At 40.6% G+C, this 27719-nt stretch overlaps 1 protein-coding gene across 2 annotated transcripts in view; it reads left to right on the forward strand.

The window, feature by feature from the left end:
• The window catches only part of mocos (molybdenum cofactor sulfurase), a 465613-nt gene that overhangs the window by 284411 nt on the left and 153483 nt on the right, over positions 1–27719 (forward strand). The window contains exons 7-8 of one of the 2 annotated variants that reach the window (XM_002940985.4): positions 24502–24618; positions 26670–27092. In XM_002940985.4, coding sequence (XP_002941031.3) covers positions 24502–24618; positions 26670–27092 — 540 coding nt within the window. The remainder of the gene's footprint in view (positions 1–24501; positions 24619–26669; positions 27093–27719) is intronic. The other variant, XM_018089449.2, reaches the window with a different exon arrangement.

Consider the following 27719-nt stretch of genomic DNA (forward strand, 5'->3'; position numbering starts at 1 on the left):
TTAAAAGTTCTAGAACAAGCACTGGGAGGAGGAGTGCATGATCAGGACTGCCTTATTCCAGTGAAGTCTGAAGATCCTGTTGAATGTACAAGTAAATATTTAATAAAAATTATTCTCTTACCTAAATTGACTTATGTGCTACTACAAGCACCCCTTCTTTTTTTACTAAATTGGAGGTTATATTCTGCCAGATAATTTGGGCCAAATCCCATCCCAAACTGAGTCTAATTACCCTCACCAAAGATAAAGATAAGGGAGGAGTAGCGGCTCAAATGAGACTTTGCTACTTGGGTGGAAGAGGCGCATCATCAGACTCTTTTTCACATGCAATCTTTGCTGGTGGGGAATAAATGCACACCCTTCCAATGGTTGTCTATTAAAAAACCCTCTAACACAGTATAGCAGAATGTAGTAATGCAACACTCTTGATTAATCTGGACTAAGGCGACTCTTAATTCTTAAAATTCACAGGCCTCCTTCCGCAAACCCCCCTATGGTGTAACTACTGGTTTCCGCATGTTGCTAAACTAGGCGAAATGCCAATATGGACGAATTGCGGAATCCTCAGGATAGGGGACATATGGCAAAATGGAACAATGGTTACTTTTAATCATCTTAAAGAAACCTTTCAGCTCCCCTCCAATCAGTGGCTACAATACATGCAAATACAAAAAAAGTAACTATCCAAATATCGCCAAACTCAACAGTAGACCTAATAATGCGAGGCTCCACAAAAGGGCTAATCTCTTCACTGTTTACTAATCTGCATAGCAAAGTGTTTAACAAACCCCTAGAGAAACTAAGGGCAAAATGGGAAACAAACCTGGGCACGCTAGATGATGATGGTTGGGATGAAGTGCTGGAATCTCCCCTCACAGCATCACTTAACTATAGAGATAGGATGATACAACTATATTTTGTACATAGATCGTATTACACTCCAGCTAAGCTGCATCAAATATTCCCAAATACAACATCGGAATTTGTATTTGTATTTGCGGAAGCAAATTCCAGCACAACAACAGGAACAGGAACAGCAACAGCAACCCCTTAGAGCTGTACATGTTGACTACCCAGATGCAGGCTTTGCTGCAGCTTGAGTAAACCTATGGGAGCTCAGAAGCCATAGAAAATACCTTCTTTAAGAGACTACAAACATTACCAAAAATAACTAACAAAGACAATCGCAAGCTGCAAGAGCTTAGTGACCTTCTTATGAAGCTAGAGTTAGCTAAGGCAGATCCTGACCTGTCTGGACTCACCTAGACACTGCACATGGTGTAAACCCAGAAGTATAGAAACTCTCTTATGGTTTGCAAGAGAAATGGGCCACAACGGGCTCAAAGTCCAAGAAACAATATAATGTATCTTTTCCTCCATTCTTATATTTCTGCAAATTCATCAACAAATATGCCTGGACCAAGAATGATCTCAGTTTTAGATTCAGTGAGCCTAATCCTTCCTGTTTCATCATCTTCAAGGCATGACACTGCAGCTGCTAAACACAAAGACTTGCAGAGAACAGTGTCAGTCAGAAAGACAGAAGTCCCTCCTGCCACAACCTCTTCCTCTGACAAATCTTCCTTTCTTTCTTGGGCAAACTGAGGACCCCAACCGTCAGTACCCATTTCACAAGAAACCACACCCACCACACAATGTTGTGGGTTCAGGGCAAAGTCTTTACAGGAGCGCAAGGAGATTCTCTAGAAGTATGGGGATCTGCTATAAGTGCTGTGCTTCCTCAGACCATTTTGCAAGGGACTGTAAGACTGTTATTAAATGTACAGAGTGCAATAGAGATAAGCATATTGCAGCAATGCATCCAGCTCCTCCTCCTGATAATCTGCAGCCTCTAACCCCTGCCTCAAATCATGGTGGGGAGGAACAAGGGCATGTTCCAGCTTCAACAAAGATTTCAACTTCATGCATACTGCATACTTCCGTTCCCGCTTAAGGCACCTGGCCAATCAAATTCCTGCCATTGGGTAGAGACATTCTTAGGGCCCATAAGGTACGTCAACAGTGCAATGGTCCTCATGATGCTCCCTATGCACAAAGACTTGACTTAGGCTGGGTAATAGTGGCCTTGAGAAAATGCACAGGCCATCTGTAGCAGACTCCTTTAAAACTCATGTATTGTAAGTGGACGCACTACTTAGTTCAGACCATGCCCTCATCATTTTGAGGTGAAAGAAAATACTAAGGATATGATGCCAGCAACCAGTGCCACTCCTACTTCTTGTGATGACAGCTTTGGGAATACAGTATTTCCATACTACAAATGATGACAACAAAATTGCACCTTCCATTGAGGACAAAGAATAATGGACACTGAACTCTTCAAAGACAATTCCAACAGTTTGGTTGCTCCCTTACCATTTTTCATTACTAGAACCAAACTACCTAACAATCGTGAGCAAGCCATTTCCAGATTTGCCTCACTTCAGAGAACCCTTAAGGTTATCCTGTAATGTAAGACCACTTTGTTGCATTAATGAAGAAAATATTTGAAAATGATCACGCAGAACCAGCCCCACCACTACAAGAACATGATAAATGCTGGTACCTACCTTCCTTTGGTGTGTATCACCCACACAAACCAAAACAAATTAGGGTGGTATTCAACTCAAGTGCCAAGTATCAAGGTATATCTCTCAATGATGTTCTTCTCACTGGTCCCAATCTAACTAACAACCTTGTAGTGTGCTCAGGAGGTTCAGAAAGGAGCCAGTTGCAATCATGGCTGATATCCAGCAGATGTTCCATTGTTTTATTGTACGAAAGGACCACAGAAGTTTCCTCAGATTCCTCTTGCACCACAACAGTGACATCAACAGTGAAGTAATAGAATATTGCATGAAAGTGCATGTCTTTCATACAGTCCATCACCTGCTGTTGCAACATATGCACTAAGAAGGACTGCTTGCGAAGTTGAAAATGAATATGATGCAGATGCACGGTACTTTGTACAAAGAGACTTCTACGTGGATGACGACCTAGCGACGACCAAGCACGCTCTCTGAGGCTAACCTGAGACTCCATAAGTTTGCTACAAACAGTATTGCTGTAATGAAAGCCTTTCAACCTGATGATCATGCCACAGAATTAAATTTGGGTATAGACAAACCACCGATTCAGAGAAGTCTAAGCTTAAGATTGGATTTATTGAATGACAGATTTGGCTTCCAGATTACCACCACAGACAAACCATTTACAAGGCGTGGTGTCCTGTCAGTAGTGAACAGCCTGTATGACCCACTGTGGTTTGTAGAACCCATCACTGTACAAGGTAAATCTTTACTAAGACAGAGACTGTTAAAGACTGGGACACTCCTTTACCAACTGATAAACAATCAAAATGGCAGTCTTGGAAGCATCCTTTGTGGAGCTGTATTAGCAGTAGATATTACAGACTTTATTTTATGTGAGCTGGATATTCACATTGATGCTGTTTAATTCTATAAAGACAGCAAAGTTGTTCTAGGCTACATATAAAATCATACAAGATGCTTTTACGTGTATGTAAGCAATTGAGTAGAAAGAATCAGAAAATCCACCAAACCTAAACAGTGGCATTATCTATCATCTGAAATTAACTCTGCCGACCATGCAACCAGGCCAGTGTCCACAGCTATTTTTGCAGGTACTTTCTGGCTAATGCGTTAAAATGTTGACATTATAATTTTACCTTCTGTATGTAGCTCAATTGACAGATTAATGAATAATAAACCAATAAAAGGAGTAGTTCTTCTGAAGGCCCTGAAACCTTAGTGAATGGACTGCAGTATCAGGCTATATTAAATCCCTGATCCAGTTCTGCTGTTTGGGACCTGGACCCTTTGAGGTGGAACTTTCTACAATTTCCCCAAAGCTGATCTCAACAATGGTGCATTCACAATCTTCTTGTCTGGATAAATTAAAGCATTCTTCAGTTTTGGTTGCAAAAAAACTCTTGGCATCCTTATTTTCAGTTACTTCATTTATTCATTGGCAGTGGAAGTAGTTGCACCATCACATCAATACATTCTTCCTTTTGCGAAGGGCCATCCGGTTAGGGATGTAAAGGGAGGGATGTGTTTGTGAGCAGTTAGCTTATATGTGCTTTAGTTCATTTTATAGAGAGAAAGACAGTGGGTACTGACATCCCAAGGTACATCATATACAGTGAAATGCAGTCTTTATTTACAAAACCAGCATATTATATGCAGTGAGATGCAGGGGTACTGGCACTCCAAGCACATTATATGCAGAGATATGCAGTGGGTACTAGCATCCCAGGCACATTATATGCTGTGAGATGCAGTGGGTACTGATGCCACATATTCAGGCATGCCTGACTATAACACTGGCACTGAAACACAACATTAGTATGTTTCCCAACTATGCAGTCTCATGAGGGTTCCACTGTAAATAACTAAAAATGAACAATGACAAAAGAAAACAAAGTAAAAAAAGAACAACAACAAGAAGTATATAAAAGCACTACTTTTTTATATATGAAAGCATTAGCTTTTTCAGGTAAAAAGTGTTAATTTAGGACTGGAGTAAGGGTGATTGGGATATTATAGATGTCAGGTGACAAAAAATATTTAATTTCAGCTAGTGATTTAGACTTTAGAACAAATACAGTATAGTACCTCTGGGAGTGGTATGAAATCTGCCAAAAGTTAATTCATTTACCTTTAGTCTTCATTTCTGCCTTCAGTTTATAATATCTCCCCAGCCCTGCCTACATGAGTGCCTTGATCGGCCAATTTTACTGTCTGTCAAGACAACTGTGCTCTGATTGGAGAAGCCACAAGAAAAAAGATCCAATCAGCAGGGCCGGATTTCTATCCTGGGTGCCCTGAGGCTGCCCCTGTGGGTGCCCCCCCGTGCGCATGCGCAATGCGCCATCTCCCCATGCGCGAACGCTCCTTTGAACTCCCATACGGAGCAGTGGGGAGAGGTCCCGACTGCTCCGTATGGGAGCTAAATTTAAAAATTTTCCTTGCGGCGGGGCGGCATGCCGCCCCTAAACTTCTGCCGCCCTAGGCCCGGGCCTTTGTGGCCTCTCCACAAATCCGGGCCTGCCAATCAGCAGATTACAACAGAACCACAGCTTGCAGTAATGCAAGAAGATTTCCCTGATGTTGGCACTTTATAAATAAATGAGAAAAATAGAGGTCAGGAGTTTAGGCAGAGTGGTGCCAGCTACAGCAGGCATGCATGTCGCTACCCCACAGAGAAGCATGAAGGAAGGATCTGTGCTTCAGCCACCCAGAGAGATCTGTGCATCAGCCTTCTTCCAGCAAAATTAAGATATAGATGTTTTTGCATGTTTTTTTTTTATTTTTATAGAGGCCTCTATTCTAAAATATTTTTTAGTTTTTAGTAGCCAGTATCACCTGCGTTAAAATGTTTTCGTTTATAGAAGAGTAAAAAGCACTGAGGCACAGATTAGAATTTGTGTGTGTTTTTTTGTGGATTTGCATCTGAGTGATATTAGCAGCAACGTGTTTATTATATTTTTACATAGCTTGACTACCTCAATATTTGCTTTGCATTACCTTAAAAGTGGTATACAGTCTATATCTTTTGGGTTTTTAAGTTTGTCTTTCATTGTTATATGTGGTGTTTGTCACACTGTATGTAAAGCTCTTAAGGTGTGGTGCATACTGGTCCATACTGTTCTATGCATTTCTACTTATAGCAAAATGCACCAATGTTTTACCTTGTTACACATGGGGTTGCTTATAACACAATCACAATCACATCACAATCTTTACTGATTATAAGAATTTGGAATATATTCAGGCTCTCAAGAGACTGAATCCTCAGCAGGCTTGGTGGGAACTCTTCTTCTCCTGGTTTAATTTAGTTATTACTTATAGTCCAGGCTCCAAGAGTACAAAGGCGGAGGCTCTCTCTAGAAGCCTGAGGATGGTCACAGTTAGGACAATGATCTAATTCTCCCCTAGAAATGATTGTTGCTACACTGCTTCCACAATTTACTTTTCAGATTGAGGCCGCTTAGTCTTCTGCACCTCCTGACACTCTTCTGCAGCCTCTTCCTGCCCCCTCATCTGACTTTAGTTTTGGATTTTATTGTTAAATTGCCACCCTCCAAAGGCAACAGACAGGCAACAGAAGGCAAGATGCTAAATTTAATTCCTCTCCGCAAACTCCCATCTGCTGTGGATATGTCTCAACTCTTTATTCGTCACATTTTTCACCTCCATGGATTTCCAGTGGAAATTTTGTCTGATAGAGGTTTATCCAAAGTTTAGGAATATTGTGTAAAGCTCTTGGTATTACTCTTTAGTTTTCTTCTGCCTATCACCCTCAGTCCTATGGGTGGGCTAAATGAGTTGAGTGCTAAATGAGTTAATCAAGCTCTTGAGCGATTTCTTCTGTGTCATGTCTCTCTCTGCCAGGATGACTGGTTTGATCCTCTTCCTAAGGTGGAGTTCGCTCATAACAATGCTTTACATGCCTCCACTGGAAGGTTTCCTTTCCTAAGTGTTTATGGTCAACATACCCAAACTTTTCCCCAGGACTTCTTTCTTTCTGATGTCCCCAGTGCAGCCGATGACCATGTTGCCAATATTTCTGCAATCTGGAGTTCTACTAAAGAAAATTTGGAGAAGAGCTCTTTGGCACAAAAAACTGATACTTTATCGGGGACAAAGTGTGGTTATCCACCAAGTACAGTATATCCATCTAAAAATTCCCTCTCCCAAGTTGGGTCCTAAGTTTATTGGCTCTTTCCCTATTTTAAAGATAATTAACCTGGTGGCTGTCCGACTCCAACTGCTTTCTGAAATGTTCTGCAGAACAGAATATAACATGTATGGCTACAATATTCAAAGTGAGTGCAATAGACATAGTTGCACTGATAATATATTTGACACTTGTTCTTTTAGAGAAATATATATATAAAATATTTACATTTTAAGTGGTCACTGTTGGGGGTAATTGGTCACATGGGGGTTAAATTTACATATGATGTCACTGACACTCCCAAATTTCATGGGAGGAGAGTATTTAAACTGAGTTTATGTATATTTATGCACCTTGAAAAAGGTCCCAAAGGGGACCGAAAAAGTCCCCTTTGGGACTTTAAAAGTTAAAAACAAATATATTTATTTAATCCATTTAAAATACAAACATTGGCCTGGTATTTTAAATGGATTAAATAACGATCTTTGTTTTTAACTTTCAAAGTTAAAATTAAGTCTTAATTTAAGTCTGCAAAAAAATATTTAAATATTGAATAAACCCAATAGACTTGTTTTGTCTTCAATAAGGATTAATTATATCTTAGTTGGGATCAAGTACAAGGTACTGTTTTATTATTAAAAAGAAAAAAATTATAATTATTTGTTTATAATGGAGTTTATGGGAGATGGCCTTTCCGTAATTCGGAACTTTCTGGATAATGGGTTTCCGGATAAGGGATCCCATACCTGTATATGTATATATAAATATATCTGCTCTTTGACGGCACTCTCGACTCTAAAATTACACGCCGGGTGCTCACCAAAAAGTTATCTACACATGACCAGTTGAAAGCACTCATGGCTCAATATAATTATAAAAATCAAAACGAATTTGATTCGTCGTACTGACAACGATCCCTTGTGGATCGAAATGCATCAATGTGAGTTTGGAGCAATAAAATTTGTTTTGATTTTTTGAATTATATATATAGCATTGAGTGCTTTCAACTGGTCACGTGTGTATATAAATATATATTTATATTCATATCCTAGAGTATTTGGGTAATGTAGGTTTAGTACACTCACAGTTTTCCATATCAAAGGAATTCCTGCAACTGCTAGCCCAAATGCTTGTGGGTTACAGTGACCATTGTGCTGCCATCATAACCATTCTGGCAAAATACAATGATTGATGGATGTATTGCCACCTAGTGGCCACCTTTATGAAAGCAGTTATAAAAAACCTGCATTTAGTATGTCAGCATGAAGTGACCTATATCACAGGAAGTTTCAGTGTTCCAGCCTCATTTTGGATGTCATCTCCTTGTGTGGTGTTTCTTCCTCAGTCCTGGGACATCAATTGTCTGTAAGTGTTATTGCACCAAGACACCTATATACCTATGTAGAAGTGTGTTTATACCTGTTCTCGATATGTCTATGAAGATTCTCATTCATCCAGGTCATGATATACAGTATCTAGTAGAATTAAGTCTAAAACAACTGGACTTTTCAGAGTTTTTTCTTGAAAACGTTTCACCACTCATCCGAGTGGATTCTTCAGTTCAAATGACTGGTAGGGAATTCCCCAATATTTAAACTCTTGATGGTAGTAGAGTCACAGACATCCAATCACAATGGTTCCATTGAACTTGTTCAGTTAGGTGTTAGCTGAAACTGACAGGTGTAAGAAGGTATGATCCAATCACAATGATACCAAGATTCTCATTGATGAAGGTGTTAATCCTTCAAAGTACATGACTGGAAGTGTGAACTGTTGTGAAACTGCCGGGGTAAGGATGTCAACGCACCATTGTATGTTGGTGACAAGCGGTGTCTCAGGCCCCCTCCTCTGAGGTTTTTCCAGGCTGGCATAAATGGCCTCTTTCACACCTCTTTCGAACCATCTGTCCTCTCGGTCCAAAATATGCACGTTACTGTCCTCAAAAGAGTGACCTTTTTCTTTGAGGTGTAGATAGACTGCTGAGTCTTGTCCTGAGGAGTTCGCCCGCCTATGTTGGGCCTGAACAGAGGAGGGGGCCTGAGACACCGCTTGTCACCAACATACAATGGCGCGTTGACATCCTTTGGCACGCTTGGCAGCTGGGTTTCTCCAGGTACATAGTTACATATAGTCACATAGTTACATAGGGTTGAAAAAAGACCCTATGTAAGAGTCCATCAAGTTCAACCCATCCAAGTAAACCCAGCACCCACAAACCTATACTTACCAATCTATACACAATCGCATCTACCAATCTATACCAATCGCATACATAAACTATATATACAACCACTAATACTAACGGTAGATATTAGTATCACAATAGCCTTGGATACTATGCTTGTTCAAGAACTCATCCAGGCCCCTCTTAAAGGCATTAACAGAATCTGCCATTACCACATCTCTAGGAAGAACATTCAACAACCTCACTGCCCTCACCGTGAAAATCCACCTACACTGCTTCAAATGGAAGCTCCGTTCCTCTAAAGGGGTGACCTCTGGTGCGTTGATCGTTTTTATGGGAAAAAAGAACATCTTCTATCTGCCTATAATCCCCTCTAATGTACTTATACAGAGTAATCACGTCCCCTCGCAAGCGCCTCTTTTCCAGAGAAAACAACCCCAGCCTCGACAATCTAACCTCATAGTTTAAATCTTCCATCCCCTTTACCAATTTAGTTGCACGTCTCTGCACTCTCTCCAGCTCATTAATATCCTTCTTAAGGACTGGAGCCCAAAACTGCTCTGCATACTCAAGGTGAGGCCTTACCAGGGACCTATAAAGAGGCAAAATTATGTTCTCATCCCTTGAGTCAATACCCTTTTTTATACAAGACAGCACTTTATTTGCTTTAGCAGCCACAGAATGACACTGCCTGGAATTAGACAACTTGTTATCTACAAAAACCCCTAGATCCTTCTCCATTAAGGATACCCCCAACACACTACCATTTAGTAGATAGTTCGCGTTTATATTATTTCTACCGAAATGCATAACTTTGCACTTATCAACATTGAACCTCATTTTCCAGTTTGCTGCCCAGTTTTCCAATTTTGTCAAATCTCTCTGCAAAGCGGCAGCATCCTGCATGGAACTTATAGTTTTGCACAATTTTGTGTCATCAGCAAAAATAGAAACAGTACTCTCTATGCCCACCTCCAGGTCATTAATGAACAAGTTAAAAAGCAAAGGACCAAGGACTGACCCCTGCGGTACTCCACTACCACACTGGTCCAATTAGAAAATGTTCCATTTACCACCACTCTTTATTATCTATCCTTCAGCCAGTTCTCTATCCAATTACAAATATTATGTTCTAGGCCAATATTCCTTAATTTGATCATTAACCTTCTGTGAGGTACTGTATCAAACGCTTTAGCAAAGTCCAAGTAGATGACATCAACTGCCATTCCAGCATCGAGGTTCCTACTCACCTCCTCATAAAAGGCGACTAAATTAGTCTGGCAAGATCTGTTACGCATAAAACCATGCTGACACAAACTAATAGTATTGTGAACTGCAATGTATTTAAGTACCCTATCCCTTATTACCCCTTCCAAAAGTTTTCCTACTACTGATGTCAGACTAACAGGCCTATAGTTTTCAGGCTGAGAACGGGATCCCTTTTTAAATAATGGCACCACATTAGCAATCCGCCAGTCTCTCGGCACCATGCCAGACCTCAACGAATCTTGAAATATTAAGTGAAGAGGTTTCACAATCACAGCGCTCAGCTCATTTAATACCCTGGGATGAATCCCATCCGGTCCTGGACCTTTGTTTACCTTTACATGTACAAGTCTCTTTTGAATTTCCTCCCGAGTGACCCATGCGTCAGTAGCTAAATTACTACAACTGGGCATATTAGAAGGGAAGCCCTCATTTTCTGGCTCCTCAGATATATAGACAGATGAAAAATAAGAGTTCAAAATTTCTGCTTTTTCCCCGTTCTCATCAACCAACTTACCCCCCCGTGATAATAAGGTTTCCACCCCTTCTTGCTTCATTTTTTTACTATTCACATAATTAAAAAATAATTTTGGATTCTTTTCACTCCTAACTGCAATATCCCTTTCCATTTCTATTTTAGCTTGCCTGATAGCTTTTTTGCATGCTTTATTTGCTTCCTTGTACCTGATAAAAGTTTCTGCTGTCCCAGCTAACTTGAATGCTTTAAAAGCACGGTTTTTCTTACCAACCTCGACACTAACACTTTTATTCAGCCATAAAGGTTTTGCTTTGCGATGCCTCTCCTTGCTTACAAGGGGAATATACTGTTGTGTATACCTGCAAAGCAATGCTTTAAAGATGTTCCATTTTCCTTCTGTGTCTAACCCCATGAAAAGCCTTTCCCAGTTGACACATTGCAGAGATGCCCTTATACTGGCAAAGTCTGCACGTCTAAAATCGAGCATTTTAGTTACTCCCTTATAGAGCTGTCTCTGCAGCATTATCTCAAAGGAGACCATGTTGTGATCACTGTTCCCCAAATGCTCACCCACACAAATGTTAGAGATGAGTTCATTATTATTAGATATCACCAGGTCCAAAATAGAGTCATTCCTAGTAGGTTCTTGAACCGCCTGAAATAAAAAGTTGTCATTTAGCATATTTACAAACCTACTAGCTTTTTCTGGCTTAGCCACCCCATTACTCCAGTCAATGTCCGGATAATTAAAGTCCCCCATAATAACAACTTGACCCAGTTTTGAAGCCTCCTCCATTTGCAACAATAGCTGGGCCTCATCCCCCTCATCTATACGGGGTGGTTTATAGCATACACCAATGATCATTTTTTTTGTGACCTTCAGCCCTACTAAAATTTCTACCCAAAGAGATTCGACGTTTTCATTGGTAATGTCTTTATTACATGGCTTTAAATCTGACTTTACATAAAGACAAACCCCTCCACCCCTTTTAATCTCTCTGTCCCTCCTAAAAAGTGTATAACCATTTAAATTCACAGCCAAGTCGCATTTATCATCCCACCAGGTCTCAGTGATACCTATTAAATCATAATTTTCAATACATGCAATAGCTTGCAGCTCCCCTAATTTACCCGACAAGCTTAGCGCATTAGCCAGCATGGAGCGGAGATTACTACTTCTCCCTCTGATGTTTACATTAGCTAACAGAGACTTAGAGCTAAGGCAAATATGAGACTGTTTTCCTTGTAACGGAAGCTCCTTATCTGATAAACTATATGCCCCCCTCACTCCTCCCCCACAACCCTTTGCTAGTCCCCCTGCCCCGTCTACACTAATTTTCCTATAGAACTCTAGCTCACCCACCCCCCCCTTGTCTAGTTTAAACACTCCTCCAACCTCTTAACCATTCTCTCCCCTAGCACAGCAGACCCCCTTCCATTGAGGTGCAATCCGTCACGGCTGTATAGATTGTACCCCAAGGCAAAGTCAGCCCAGTGCTCTAGGAACCCAAACCCTTCCTTCCTACACCAAGACTTTAGCCACGCATTTAGCTCCCTAAGCTCCCGCTGTCTCCCTAAACTTGCACGTGGCACCGGCAAAATTTCTGAAAAAATGACATTGGAGGACCTTTTCTAAATCTTAGAGCCTAGATATCAGGTATCACGGTAGTCTGACGATATTAGCTTCTCCTGCGCTTCCCACTGGACCTGAACACTGGATAAGAGAACAGTAACAGGCCCAGCTGAAGAATAGCAGTAGTGCCGTACAGAAGAGTAAGGAAAAGTCCAGGCACTAGCAAACTGCTATAAGGCACTTAGCTGTAGAATTGTCGTAGCCGGGCCGAGGTCAAACCAGAAATCAGAGTCCAAAACGTCAAGCCAAGGGATAGTCGGAAGAGAAACCAGGGATAAGCCGAATCAGGAACAAGTAAATCAATCAGAAGATAACAGGAACGCTTGGTGACAAATTGCAGGCAAAAAGATCACTTCGCACTGTTTGCAGGCCTCAGCGTCCTTAAATCCGCATTGCGCATGCGCGCAGTGTCAGTCGTGGCGCGTTACATCGGTCACGGCGCACGCATAGTCGCGCGCCTGCGTGCGTGCCTCTGCCGACGCAAGTTCGAGCGCGGCGCTCCTCTGGTCGCGCATCTGACCCGGCGCATATCCTGCGCCCTGACAGACGCGCCCCGGTGTGGCGCGCCGCAGCACGGGAGTGCTGACATTGCCCCCTCCCAACACGCGGCTTCCGGATGCGTGAAGGTGCGGGTTTGTGTGGATGGTTAAAATGAAATAACCTTGTCAGTTGGGGCGCATGAATATTGGATACTGGCTCCCAAGAGTTTTCCTCAGGTGGATATCCCTTCCATTGGACTAAATATTGGAGTTGACCTCTTGAAATCTTGAGTTCAAAATGTTTTCAACTTCAAATTCATCAACTCCCTCGACAGATATCTGAGCAGGAGGATCAATAACTCTTCCCGGAAAAGTATTCTTGGTTACCGGTTTCAATAATGCAGAGTGAAATACAGGATGAATCTTGTAAGAAGTCGGTAGCTGGAGTTTGAAGGCTACGTCGTTAATTTGCTGAATCACAGGAAATGGCCCCAAAAACCTTTGCCCTAATTTCTTTGAGGGGCAGGGAAGTTTGATGTGACGGGTAGAAAGCCATACTAAATCTCCAACACGAAATTCTGGATCCTTTCTTCTGCAAATACAGTATCTTAAAATTGTTTTGCGCTTGAGCCATCGCTCGCTGAATACCCAGAGTATTCTCAGAGATGAAAGAAAGACGGTCCATAACAGCTGGTACTTGAATCTCCTTAGGAAGATTCTGCTTTGTAGAGGAATGACAAGCATTGTTGTAGGAAAATTCAGCTAAAGGTAATAAGTTACTCCAATTATCCTGTAAGAAGGAGGAAAAACAGCGAAGATATTGTTCAAGTGTTTGATTGGTTCTCTCTGTCTGACCATTTGATTCTGGATGAAAAGCAGTAGAGAAGGCCAACTTAATCTTTAGTGAAGTACAAAGGGCTCTCCAAAATTTTGAAGTAAATTGTACCCCTCGATCAGAAACAATCTCATCAGGAACCCCGTGAAGACGGACCACTTCTTTGATGAATACTTCAGCCGTTGATGAAGCAGAAGGAGTACCAGATTGTGGAATAAAATGAGCCATCTTGGAAAGACGATCCACTACCACAAAAATAGTGTTAAACCCTTGGGAGGATGGGAGTTCGACAATAAAGTCGACTGAAATGGATCCCCAGAGTCTTGTAGGTATAGGTAGGGGATGCAATAATCCCAGGGGCTTAGCATGGGAGTCTTTGAAACGGGCACAGGTTTCACAAGAAGCAACATAGGTCTTAGGCTGATGCCACACCAGGCGTAGGGCTGATTTTTTCGGCAAGCGGAAAAACGCTTGCCGAAAATTCAGCCCTACGCCTGCTACTTGTGCCTGCACCCGAATGAATGGGATACGCTCGGGTGCAGGCACATGTAGCCGATATACGCATGAAAATGCGAGACTTTGCATTCTCTCGCGTTTTCGTGCGTTTATCGGCTACATGTGCCTGCACCCGAGCGTATCCCATTCATTCGGGTGCAGGCACAAGTAGCAGGCGTAGGGCTGAATTTTCAGCAATCGTTTTTCCGCTTGCGGAAAAAATCAGCCCTACGCCTGGTGTGGCATCAGCCTAACAGTCCTTAGCCATACGCGGCCAATGAAAAAATCTCTTGGCCAGGTGCAAAGTTTTAGAGACCCCCATATGTCCAGCCAAAGGATGATCGTGAACCATTCGCAAAGTCTCTAATCTAAGGGTTTCAGGTATAAAAATCTTGTTGTCTAAGAAAAAAAATCCGTCACGGGCTTGAAATTTATCAGAGGGTGCAGCTGTAGAGGAGGCCTTCTTGATCTTAGAAATTAGATCACTCTGTAATAAAAAAAAGTTCTGTGGACGTAAGATGGTATCAGGCGATTCAGTTTTCTCCTCCTCAGAAAACATTCGGGATAAGGCATCAGCTTTCTTATTTTGGGATCCAGGTCTGTAGGTAATATGAAAATTAAAACGAGAGAAAAACAAAGCCCACCTAGCTTGACGAGGCCGAAGGCATTTGGCAGTATATAGGTATTCCAGATTTCTATGGTCAGAAAAAATAATGATTGGGTGGGCTGCTCCTTCAAGAAGATGACGCCATTCTTCAAAAGCTGCTTTAATGGCTAATAATTCCCTATCAGAGACATCATAATTCCGCTCAGAAGGAGTAAGTTTCTTAGAAAAGAAGGCAACTGGATGGAGAAAATTGTTATCAACATTCCTTTGAGATAGAATAGCCCCAACAGCAGTTTCGGAAGTGTCTACTTCAAGCACTTAGGGCAAAGTTGGATTTGAGTGTTTTAAAATGGGGGCCGAGATAAACAATTTCTTTAGATGATCAAAAGCTGATTGAGCCTGGATTGTCCATGAGAAGGGTCTAGAAGTTCAAGTCAAGTCAGTAATGGGTGCAATGATCTTGGAGAAATTCTGTATAAATTTTCTGTAGAAATTGGCAAATCCGACGAAACTTTGGACTGCTTTTCGGGAAGAAGGAACAGGCCAATCAAGAATTACGGATACCTTTTTCTGATCCATTCGAACCCCCTCCATGGAAATTACAAATCCTAAAAATTCAATGGAAGATTTGTGAAATTCACACTTTTCTAATTTGGCGAATAAACGATGGAGACGTAAACGTTCGAAAACCTTTTGCATATGGACTCGGTGTTCAGCCTCAGACGTGGAAAAAATTTGTATATCATCTAAATAAACAATAAGGAATAAGTCAAGATAATCTCTGAAGATATCGTTAATGAAATGCTGAAAAGTTGCAGGTGCGTTGCATAGTCCAAAAGGCATCACTAAATATTCAAAATGACCATAGCGGGAACGAAAGGCTGTCTTCCATTCATCACCCTTTCATATCCGGACCAGGTTGTAAGCCCCACGCAGATCCAACTTGGAGAAAATACGGGCTCCTCGAAGATTTTGGAATAATTCTGGAATAATAATTCTGGAGGAAGTGGATAGCGGTTCTTAACTGTAATTTGGTTAAGATGTCTATAGTCGATACAGGGTCGTAGGGAATGGTCCTTCTTCTCCACGAAGAAAATGCCAGCTCCGGCGGGCGATGTAGAGGGGCGAATAAAATCTTTTTCTAGGTTTTCATCGATATAGGTCTTTAAAACTTCTGGCTCGGATAGCGGGTAAATTCGTCCAAAAGGAATAGGAGCTCCAGGCAGGAGATCAATGGGGCAATCGTATACCCGATGAGGTGGAAGAGTATCTGCCCCCTTGGCATCAAAAACGTCAATAAAGTCTTGTAAATAATGTGGAATGGAACTTAGCTGGGAGTCCTGTAAGGAGCAAAAGGCTGTGGGCTGAATTTTGGAGGAATGGAAAGAACAACGAGTACTGCAATGTTCAGAGGAAAAATTCATAGCACCAGTGCTCCAGTTTATTGTGGCATTATGTAACTTTAACCAAGGAAAACCAAGGATCAAAGGAAATAAAGGAGCGGCAACTACATCAAAAGATAAAGTCTCTATATGATTAGAGTCTATAGTCACTGAAAGTGGGACGGTTTCAACTGTCACCGGCCCAGACGAAATCTGCGAACCATCAGCTGTTCTCACAAGAAGGGGTTGTTGCTTCGGACGTGTGGGGATATTATAACTCTTGACAAAAGATGCATCCACGAAGCAGCTACAAGCTCCGGAGTTAATGACGACCCGATTCTTTAGGGTACCTTGGGACCACTGTAAGGAAATGGGTAAGATTAACAGAGGAATTTCCTTAGGCATGGTAAGGGAGGAAGGAGGGGAAGGCTGTTTAAGTGGCTTACCCGCGGGTCGGGTAGGACAATCTTTCAGGAAGTGACCAGGGAGGCCACAGTAGAGGCACAGATTATGTTGTCGTCTCCGAGACCTTTCTTCAGGTGAGATGGCTGATCTTATTAGGCCAATTTGCATGGGTTCAGGAGCTTCAGCAGTAGTTGAGGGGGTGACAGGCCATGGAACAAAGGTGGCTTTAGGCAGAACCCAGGAAGGTGAAGCCAAAAAAGTATTTTCAGCACGCCTCTCCCTCAGCCGTCGGTCAATCTGGATAACTAAGTCAATAAGACCTTCCAAACTTTCTGGAACTCCCACACGGGGCTAGCTCGTCTTTTAAAGCATTACTCAACCCTAAACGAAACTGATGTTTGAGGGCCTTATCCGTTCCATTCGGTGTCGATGGCGTAGGAGCGAAACTCAGTAACATAGTCCTCAACCGGACGTTTGCCTTGCTGAAGGGTACTAATCATGGCTTCTGCGGTTGCGGCCCTTTTAGGGTCGTCGTAAAGCTGTGCCATGGCACCAAAAAAAGCGTTTGAGTCGCTTAGCAATGGACTACGAGACTCCAGTAGCCGATGTGCCCAAGTCTTGGGCTCCCCAGACAGCAGAGAGATTGCTACACCCACTTTGGTTTGCTCGGAAGTGTACATCTGTGGTTTTAGGAGAAACAATAAACGACAGTCATTTAGAAAAGCACGGAATTTCTTCCGGTCCCCAGAAAAACGTTCAGGCAAGGGCATCTTGGGTTCTGTGACCAAAGGATAGGTGCGTGTGGCCTCTGGAGAAGCACGAGAAGGACTCGCAGGGACGGAAGGGCCCGGACCAGCTGCCGCACCCAGGCCCTGAATCTCAGCTCGCAGTTGTTGATAGCCTCCTTGCAAATCTTGTACTGCTTGTGTAAGCGCCGTCAATTGTTGGGAAAGCATATCAAGAGAAGAAGAGGCAGTAGGATCATCAGGCTCCATGGCGAAGTGATACTATCAGATATCACGGTAGTCTGACGATATTAGCCTCTCCTGCGCTTCCCACTGGACCCGAACACTGGATAAGAGAACAGTAACAGGCCCAGCTGAAGAATAGCAGTAGTGCCGTACAGAAGAGTAAGGAAAAGTCCAGTCACTAGCAAAGTGCTAAGGCAGTTAGCTGTAGAATTGTCGTAGCCGGGCCGAGGTAAAACCAGAAATCAGAGTCCAAAATGTCAAGCCAAGGGATAGTCGGAAGAGAAACCAGGGATAAGCCGAATCAGGAACAAGTAAATCAATCAGAAGATAACAGGAACGCTTGGTGACAAATTGCAGGCAAAAAGATCACTTCGCACTGTTTGCAGGCCTCAGCGTCCTTAAATCCGCCTCTGCCGACGCGAGTTCGAGCGCGGCACTCCTCCGGTCGCGCATCTGACCCGGCGCATATCCTGCGCCGTGACAGACGCGCCCTGGTGTGGCGCGCCGCAGCACGGGAGTGCTGACACTAGATCCCTGAACTCACTCCTTAAGGTCCCCCACCTACCGTTCATTTTGTCGTTAGTACCGATATGTACCAAGACAGCCGGGTCATGCCCAGCCCCTCCCAATAATGTGTCAAGCCGATCAACCACATGCCGAACCCTGGCACCAGGAAGACAGCAAACTGTCCGGTTGAAGCGATCCGCTTGACAGATTACCCTGTCCACTTTCCTAATGATTGAATCCCCTATAACCACCATCTGTTTAGGCCTAGCTCTGCTCTCCTCCCCACCACTGCTAGAGAAACTGGTCTCCCGGCTGTTAGAGAGATCAGCCTCATCTAGAACCGCCAGTCCAGAGTTCACACTCCCATCTTCTTCACACAATCTGGCAAATCTGTTGGGATGCGCAAACCCTGGAGCAGCCTCCCTTTTCCTTTTCCCCACACTAGATTTTCTAACTGTCACCCAGCTTACTGCACTATCATCCTTTCGTTGCTCCCCTCCCCCCATACTATCTGACCCCGCTAGATCTTGTTCAGTTAGCAAGAGACTTTTCTCAAGATTGTTGATTGAACGCAGTGTTGCAACTTGTTCCTCTAGTGCTCTAACGCGAGCCTCTAAAGTGGCAATTCGCTCACATCCACAACAGAGGTATGCACTTTGGAACTGTTGTTCCACAACTGCATACATGTGGCAGGCTGTGCACTGTGTCAGACCTTCAATGTTGCTACCACTCATTCTCCCAGTTACAAGAACAGTTAAACAAAAATAGGGGAAAGGACTTGTAGTAAATACCTTGTTTTACCTTGTTTTTAACTCCCTTAGTGTTTAACTCCTGAGTTTATAACTCCACTTACAGAGCCCTCACTTAAAGAGCAAACACTTACAGAGCACCTACTACCAGAGCAAGCTCCACTGGAGTGCCAGTGGTTCTATTTATACAGTCTGTAAAGGTCAACTAATCAAACCCCACCCACCTCAAACTGAGGGTAATTACAAAGGAATGTAACTTCTGGCAAACCTGCTGTAAGCCTTAAAGTTTAACCAAAAACAACAATTACTTTTGAAAAAAAAATTAAACCCAACAGTTAAAAAACACAATGATTTTGATAAAAGTTAATAAAGAATACTTATCCCTTTTTTGTTGAATTGAAAAGCAAGTTGATTCAACCAGCCGCCAGCCTGTTAGAAGAGGACTTTTCTGTAAGTGCTTAAGGCTGTATTTACATAGACCTTTCTGATAAAGCTTTTTCCTTTTTCAGAACTATTTGCTTAGAATGGACTCTTATTAGGTATAGCTTTCCTGTAAATCAGAACTTTCTGGATAACGGGTTTCAAGATAAGGGATCCCATATCTGTACTTGATCATTGCCTGTTTTCAGACAATAATTGACTGGGCATGGCAACCTGCTGTAATTCTTATTTATGCAATTGTAAAGCCAACCATGCTAGTTGTTGGCATTCTATTTGCTGCTAAATAGATGCTCAGATTAAATTGATCACCAAAATTAAATATCCAGACATTGATGCTTGTTGCTGCAGAAAGAATAATTCTACATTGTAACAGCTATGTGAGCTTCACAAGGTAGAGAAGAGACAATTCTTTGCTATTTCATTTTACATTTGTTTTACTTTTATGATTTTTATGAATTCAACAAATGAATTATGCTGTGGTTCTCTGTACCTGTTGCACTTGGTACCACTTGGCTTGCATTTTAACGGCCCATTTGATAAAATGTATACAACCCAATGTTTTTAACAGTGAAGAATTATTGTAACATATAAGTACTGTTTTGATTTTGTTATAAAATGTGAGAAGCTTTGATTATATAGGTATGGGATCCCTTATCCGGAAACCAATTATCTAGAAAGTTCTGAATTACGGAAAGGCCATCTCCCATAGACTCCATTATAAGCAAATAATTCTAATTTTTAAAAATGATTTCCTTTTTCTCTGTAATTATAAAACAGAACCTTGTACTTAATCCCAACTAAGATATAATTAATCCTTATTGGAGGCAAAACAATTTAATATTTAAATGATTTTTAGCAGACTTAAGTTATGGTTAATCCCAACTAAGATATAATTAATCCTTATTGGAGGCAAAACAATTTAATATTTAAATGATTTTTAGCAGACTTAAGTTATGGAGATCCAAATTACAGAAACATCCCTTATCCGGAATACCACGGGACTGCCACTATTGGTACCTAACTAGTGGATTGAATTATTTTATCCCCAGTAACCAGCTTTCTACTAAGTTTTCAAACCCTGATCCTGAAGGCCTAGCAGCCCTGACAATTTTGAGTTCATAAATTTGAATTTGTATGTTTCCGCCTACAATTTCTGAAATACAGTTAGACATCAATTTTATATTTGTGCATGTTAAGTTTTCCTAAGTTTTTACAACATTTTTTTTTATCATTTCAGCTGGTTCTTATCTTGGATTTAACGTTACAGTGTCTTGCATGTTACATAAAAGTTTTGACCTAAGTTTCCTAAAAATAATTGTTTGTCCTCTCTGAATGCTAATTTCAGTAAATTAAGATGTTTAAAATACTAACCATATCTTGCCCTGGGTTCTCCTTAAATTTTCACCATTTGCAGTTAGGACTTCCTTAAAGGAGAAGGAAAGTCAAAATCTATTAACCACACTATTAAATAGTACTACTATTGCTGTGTAAAAACGCTATATTTCTAGCTTGCCTAATAAAAGATTTACAGAGATACACTGCTACATTCTACATACTTGCTTCAGTGAACGGCGCCACCATCTTTAACATGGGATGGCCCCCCGGCGACCTACGTTCACTGTGCCTCTCTTCTCAGCAACTGTCTGGAGCTGCATCCCCCTTGCCTCTCCCCCCTACCAGCACTGCCGCTCGTGTCCCCCTTGCCTCTCCCCCCTACCAGCACCTCCGCTTGTCCCCCTTGCCTCTCCCCCCTACCAGCACCTCCGCTTGTCCCCCTTGCCTCTCCCCCCTACCAGCACCGCCGCTCGTGTCCCCCTTGGGTTCTCCTCAAATTTTCACCATTTGCAGTTAGGACTTCCTTAAAGGAGAAGGAAAGTCAAAATCTATTAACCACACTATTAAATAGTACTACTATTGCTGTGTAAAAACGCTATATTTCTAGCTTGCCTAATAAAAGATTTACAGAGATACACTGCTACATTCTACATACTTGCTTCAGTGAACGGCGCCACCATCTTTAACATGGGATGGCCCCCCGGCGACCTACGTTCACTGTGCCTCTCTTCTCAGCAACTGTCTGGAGCTGCATCCCCCTTGCCTCTCCCCCCTACCAGCACTGCCGCTCGTGTCCCCCTTGCCTCTCCCCCCTACCAGCACCTCCGCTTGTCCCCCTTGCCTCTCCCCCCTACCAGCACCTCCGCTTGTCCCCCTTGCCTCTCCCCCCTACCAGCACCGCCGCTCGTGTCCCCCTTGCCTCTCCCCCCTACCAGCACCGCTGCTCGTGTCCCCCTTGCCTCTCCCCCCTACCAGCACCGCCGCTTGTCCCCCTTGCCTCTCCCCCCTACCAGCACCTGTGTCTCATGCTGCCGCTGCAGACGCTAGGGGGAGCCTTCTGTTTCTGCTCATGCACCGCCTACAGTTCTAAGTCGCTGAGTCTGGGGATGAGCGATGCATTATGGGAATCTTCTCCACCCAGCTCAGTGTTTTTCCTTACTGTTTGGCTTCTGATCCTCTGAACGGGAGAAATATGGGGAGACTTAAGGGCACTATTGAGACAACTGAAGGTATGCCTGCATTTTGAGATTAACTCTTTACTAGCCTTTCCTTCTCCTTTAAGAGCCTTAATTGGAAATATATTTATGTGTAGAAGATGAACTCAAGAAATAGGGATTGTGTTGGAAATACATTTTAGCCGATTGTTTTAAATAAAGACATTTTGTTTGCTATTTGTTTCACTTAAAAAGCATAACTGAGAAATTAAGAAACTTTATTCTGATTACTGCTATTTATGATTGCAAGCAAAACCTTACAACCCACGATATATTCCCAGTCAGACACCACCTTCAATTAGCAATCAAAACAATGCACCAGGATGTTTTCTCAGTTCTTTTTTATGATTTTAATTACTAGGAATTTACTGCTAAAATGTAAGATTTAATATTTAGGCCTGAATATAAGGTCTAAATATTATATTTAATTACTGTAATTGTATTTTCCAATTAAAAAGTAAAGATTATACAATGTTGTAGTATATGATTAAAATATAGATTTATAATTGGCTTTAAGACTTTCAGAAATCAACATCTTTGTATACAAATTTCATTAAAATATGTAATTGTCTTTTAGTAATGGACTATGCTCATTCGGTCCTGGACATGTCAGAAATGAAAAATATAATTATTATAATAATATATTAATAAGCAAAACACCAAAAAATTACCACAAAATAATTTGATAAAACTTCCAGTAGTGCAAAATGCATCTATAGGGATTGGCTAGTAGGGAAACTGCAGACAAGAGGCAGCCTTGGTATATAATATGTTACTAGATGTTTTTATAAACTATTTTGTGTGCTTTTAATTGACATACCTGTGCATTGCTTGTTACTCTTGATATTTCATTAAAGGAAAACACATTTTAAACTGTCACCTGAAATTTTGGGAAATTTTCTATGTGTGCATAATAGAAGGTTGAGAATGCAAGCTTTAGGGAGGAAACAGAAGGTATTGGGCAGCTGGTCAATTTTCATGGGACATTCCCAATTTTAACAGCTCAGCCTGCAGTCCTGGATTCTTACTGAAAAGTCCCTCACTTCTCTTTGATCTCCTTTGATGCTAAAAAAGATACAATATTTCTCAAACTTAATTAAATAAGTAGGCTTGTGGCAGAGAGCCCAGAAAACTCAACAGGCAACACCTGCACTTAGATACAATTGTAACTAATAAACTAAACATGTCTCTTGGGGGAACTGAGACTTGCAGCTTTAAAGGGCAATGTCACCTTTTTAGCAAAACTCTAATAACACATAAAACAAGACCCCAAAACCCCCCAAAAATGTGTTCAAACTTGAAATAACCTGTCAAATGTTGTAAAGTGATATTTAAGGGGTGTGGTAGCAAAAATGGGCATGGTCAAAAACAAACAAGTCAGACCACTTGTTCACCCAACAGGCCTCAATCCACTTCTGGTTAAATATCGGGTATACAACTAAAAAACAACTTTGCTAAAAAAACGACAGAATAAATATAAATTTTTTAAAAACAAATACCTTCTGTCTAGTACTTTCAGAGAAAAAATCAATAGTTTACTAACATTTTTGCTATTAAAACTAATTATTTCACTGAACATGCTCCCCTTATCCCTTTATAAATAGGGTCATTTGTTTCCCATCTCCTTTTGAAACAAAGCCTTACCAACCCAAAGCTGCAGTCTTTGAGCAGCTTATTATTAGAGGGCTTAGTGCACTGGTAATTAGTTTTATCAGTTTCCCCTTTGCTTAGCAGACAAGAAGTCCTGCCAAGGCCGCAACAGTGAAGGGATGCTAAGCAGGTACCTCTGTTGTCAACCCCTAGTCTGGGATCTCTTGCCCCACCACTGATTTCCTGGTCGCTCCCCCCTCTGCATGGTGTTTATTGCTGCGTTCCCCCCTCATTGAAGTTCATGCGTGCATTTGTGCACGCAGTGGGGTGGGACAAGGGCAAGGTGGCCGTCTGGGTCGCCTAGGGTGTCTAGCCAGCTTGGCCCACCTCTAGCTAAAATAAATTTTCTTGTTTAGTAGCAGAAATAACAAAAACTACAGGTAAACCATATGATGAGCACAAGCCCAATTCATTAAGCTCAGGTTAAAATCTATCAGCTGGGGCTGACACATAAATAAAGAAAGTCAGGAGGTATGTCAAGGATAAACAGTGGTCTTCATGATATGATAATGCCCGAGAGTGAATTACACTTGATTTTCTTTTTCCTTCTCTGATCTAGTGATATATGCTACATGCTGATATGTTTGGCTGATTTGTTTGGGGTATTTTTGCAATTAGTACAGGTTTCAACATTTTTATGGGTCTGTTATTTGCCGCAGATCAATTATGTTAAATAAGGCTACTTATGTCCTTCCAATTGTTTTTAATATGTGTTGAAGGAACATTTTTTTTTTATATATATTTTTTTTTATATTATACAGTAAATAGATCTGGATTAGAACCCTTTGTCAGTGTTGTGAATGTTATTTATCAAATGTCAAAGCAATGAAACTGGCCTATTGAATCTTTTGGCCAGTTGGTTCAATGCCTAAAAATGTAAAAAGTGGAGAATATTTACTGAAGGGTGAATTTTCTAATCATCAAACAGGTGTAAAGTGAGAAAAATATGCTGGCAAGTTTACGCCAAAAAGAAATTACTTATGTGGTATAGAGACACAGACAATGAAATGCAGAAAAGACAGCTCTATTTTTATAATGGTGGTTCACCAGCCTTGTTGAAATTATCATTGTGGAAAATAGGTTTTTAAGCTTTTAATAAATAGAAGAATTTCTATTGCACTGGTGTAATAACAAAAATGTTCTAAGGCTAATATTTCTATTTTGCAGGTTGACAAGTTGGCTAGCCTTTATAATATCCACTTTCGCACAGGGTGTTTTTGCAATAGTGGAGCATGCCAAAAACATCTTAGAAACAGCAATATGGATGTTAAACAGAATCTTATGGTAAGAAATTTATTTTTATCAGGTGTCAGTTTTCTCCAAAGAACAAAATGTAAAAACTACATGTAATTGTGTTTGGGTTTTAGTTTATCCCTCATTATATTCTAATCAAAAGTAAACTGTTGTAGGAGAAACATAAATGAAACATTGTAGGAGAAACATACTGTGTAACAAGGCAATATAGGTACTGTATATACTCGAGTATAAGCCTAGTTTTTCAGCACCCAAAATGTTCTGAAAAAGTCACCCTCGGCTTATATTCGAGTCAGGTGCCATGGGTCCCTCTAGACTAGCACCCTCTCTCCTTTGTGCCCTGGCCTAGGCTCCCACTAGCAATACTTATTTCCCCTTACATCTCCTCCAGGACCGGGTCTGCTGCCAGTTTGCCAATGTGCAATGAGCGTGGGGTAGTACTCATATTGTTTTTGTTGACCCTCTTCTCCGCTTACAGAGCTAGTTTACTGTTTTTCTTTTAAATAAATATTGAAAAACATATACCCCACTGATGCCTCAATTAATGTAATTTTATAGGTATTTATTTTGATTATTAAAACTTAGCAGTAGCTGCTGCATTTGCCACCCTAGGGTTATACTCAAGTCAATAAGTTTTTCCAGTTTTCTTAGGTAAAAGTAAGCACCTCAGCTTATATTCGTATCGGCTTATACTCGAGTATATACGGTATCTATAAAAGTAAACTTGCAGTTCAGTTACAGGTCACTGCTTCAGAACCAAGAATCAGGCTGGGCCTTGGCCCAGTAATCATTGTTTCATGTCATCTTAAGGTAAAATTAGGTACCTCGGCTTATATTTGGATCAGCTTATACTCGAGTGGTAAATATTTAAGAGAGGTACTATTTATTATGAAAATAATATGATGCTATGCAACAAATTTGGTTTTCGAAAATAAACTGAAAAGCCACTATTTGTAAAATGAATTATATAGTTATGACCAAGAAATAAACAAAGTTTAAAAGGTGCACTTTCCAAATATAATCTGTGATAATGCATACTTTGACTACTGCAGTGTAATTAGGCACTGGGCTTTTGTAATGCTCACGGGCACAATTTTGCTTTTTTTTAAAGCTTGTTTTAAAAAATCACTACATGATTAAAAAAAAATAGCTATTGAAAACAAAACAAAAAATTGTTAATTTACAAATGCAGCCACAGTTTACACCATGATTTTACCTATAATGAAGTGTGCTTGCCCACAATTCTAGGGGCAGATTTACTAAAACTAGAAATGTTTTGCATTGAAAATTGTATGAACTTGACCTGGTATTTTTTCTAATAAAACACAATCATCCTTGAATTTATTAAATGTCACAATAATGTTGGTGTGGTCAAATGAAAATATTTAGTTTATTGTCCGGAAATCACAATTTTTTTGAGCTGAAAAATTCATGACATTTAAATGGCCATTTATTTCCATGAATCTTCTTTATTGTTCCCAAATAGGAAGTGCTCAAGCGACCTTTTTAGGAGCATTAAGGCTCATTCAAGTTTAACTTGAAACTGGGTAAAATAGAAAACAATGATGGGATTAACTTCCCCTTGAAAGTGTTTTAAATAGAAAACAGTGATGGATTGACTTTTCCTTGAAAATGTGTGAAACAGAAAACAATGATGGGATTTACTTTCCCTTGAAAATGTGTCAAGGACAAGTTGTCACTGACTATTCTATTTCTCTACTGTTCTAAGCCTCCATACGACTCAATGGTTGTCGGGCAGCTTAAATCTGGCATACTTTTTGTCAGTTTAAAAAAGTCATATAAAGTTTTATAAACCTTGATCGTTTATTTCTCAAAATTTTGTAAAAAAAACCCAAAACAATCGTATACTGCCAAAAAACATACATAAATCTCGAAAAAAAAATGAAACAGTAAATTTGTCCTTTGAGGATGCTTTAAGTGCATTAAATTGAGTCCACTTGCTAACGCATTTTTCTTTTTATACAAAATTGAGTTTGGATTATTTTTTAGTGCTCGGTATTAAGATGCAGTTGATTTTATATTATGCACAATTAGTATTACTTTTGTTCCTCTTTCCAAAGGCTGGACATGTTTGTGGCGATAATATAGATGTGATCAATGGACAACCTACTGGCTCTATCAGAATCTCATTTGGCTTTATGTCTACTTTTGAAGATGCTAGAGTATTTATAACATTTATAATTGAATGTTTTATAAAAAAACCCACTTATAAATTATATGCAACAGAAAGTCTACAGAGACAATATCAGACAAATCGTTTGACTGAATCAGATACCAGCAAAGAGGTACAATATCTTCAAAACAACAGGTCACATTGTGAAGATGTGTGCCTTCCTCATAACCACATTCTCAATAATGTGTCTATGGCTTCAAATATTTGTACATGCAAATCAAGGGAAATATCTTCTTTGTCAACAAATCACAAAGCCATTACACTTGCGGCTATTTACCTCTACCCAATCAAATCATGTGCACCATTTCAGGTATGTTATGAGAACACAATATATATCATATTGTTTTGCCACCTGCTTGAACCTTTTTAGTATTTTCTTTCTATTGTGATTTTCTGGGTTTTAATTAGAAGAGGTTCCCACTGCTTTTTGAACCTATCTTTAAATAATAAAAATAGTGTAGACTCAAGGAAAGCATAATATCTGAGAATGTAAAATCAGTCATCAATTCTTCTGCTTCTAGTGATAACATGAATATTCCAATGTGCTGAACAGTGACTAACACAGTACTAAACAATGGCTGCAGTGATTGGCTGAGCAGTGACAGGAGTGATGGCTATTCAATAATTAAGAAATAACTTGATTAAGATATTACAATTAAGAAGGGTCTGATTTACATTACATTACGGAAATGTTATAATTAAAAATATATTTGCAACAGAAATGTGACATTTAAATAATGCTCAAACATTTGAAATACCCTCTTTGAAGATTTTAATTGCTTTTTTTGCCAAGGATATATGCACTTTAACTGTGACACTGATAAATAATGCTGGATGAAATAGGTGTACACCTATTATAGCAGAGCTCTTTATTAAACATTACTATAACTAGACAGTTCACATTCTACCTGTAAATTGAAAAATCATTTTTTTACCA

This window comes from Xenopus tropicalis, chromosome 6 (assembly GCF_000004195.4).
Source record: "Xenopus tropicalis strain Nigerian chromosome 6, UCB_Xtro_10.0, whole genome shotgun sequence".
Taxonomy (NCBI): domain Eukaryota; kingdom Metazoa; phylum Chordata; class Amphibia; order Anura; family Pipidae; genus Xenopus; species Xenopus tropicalis.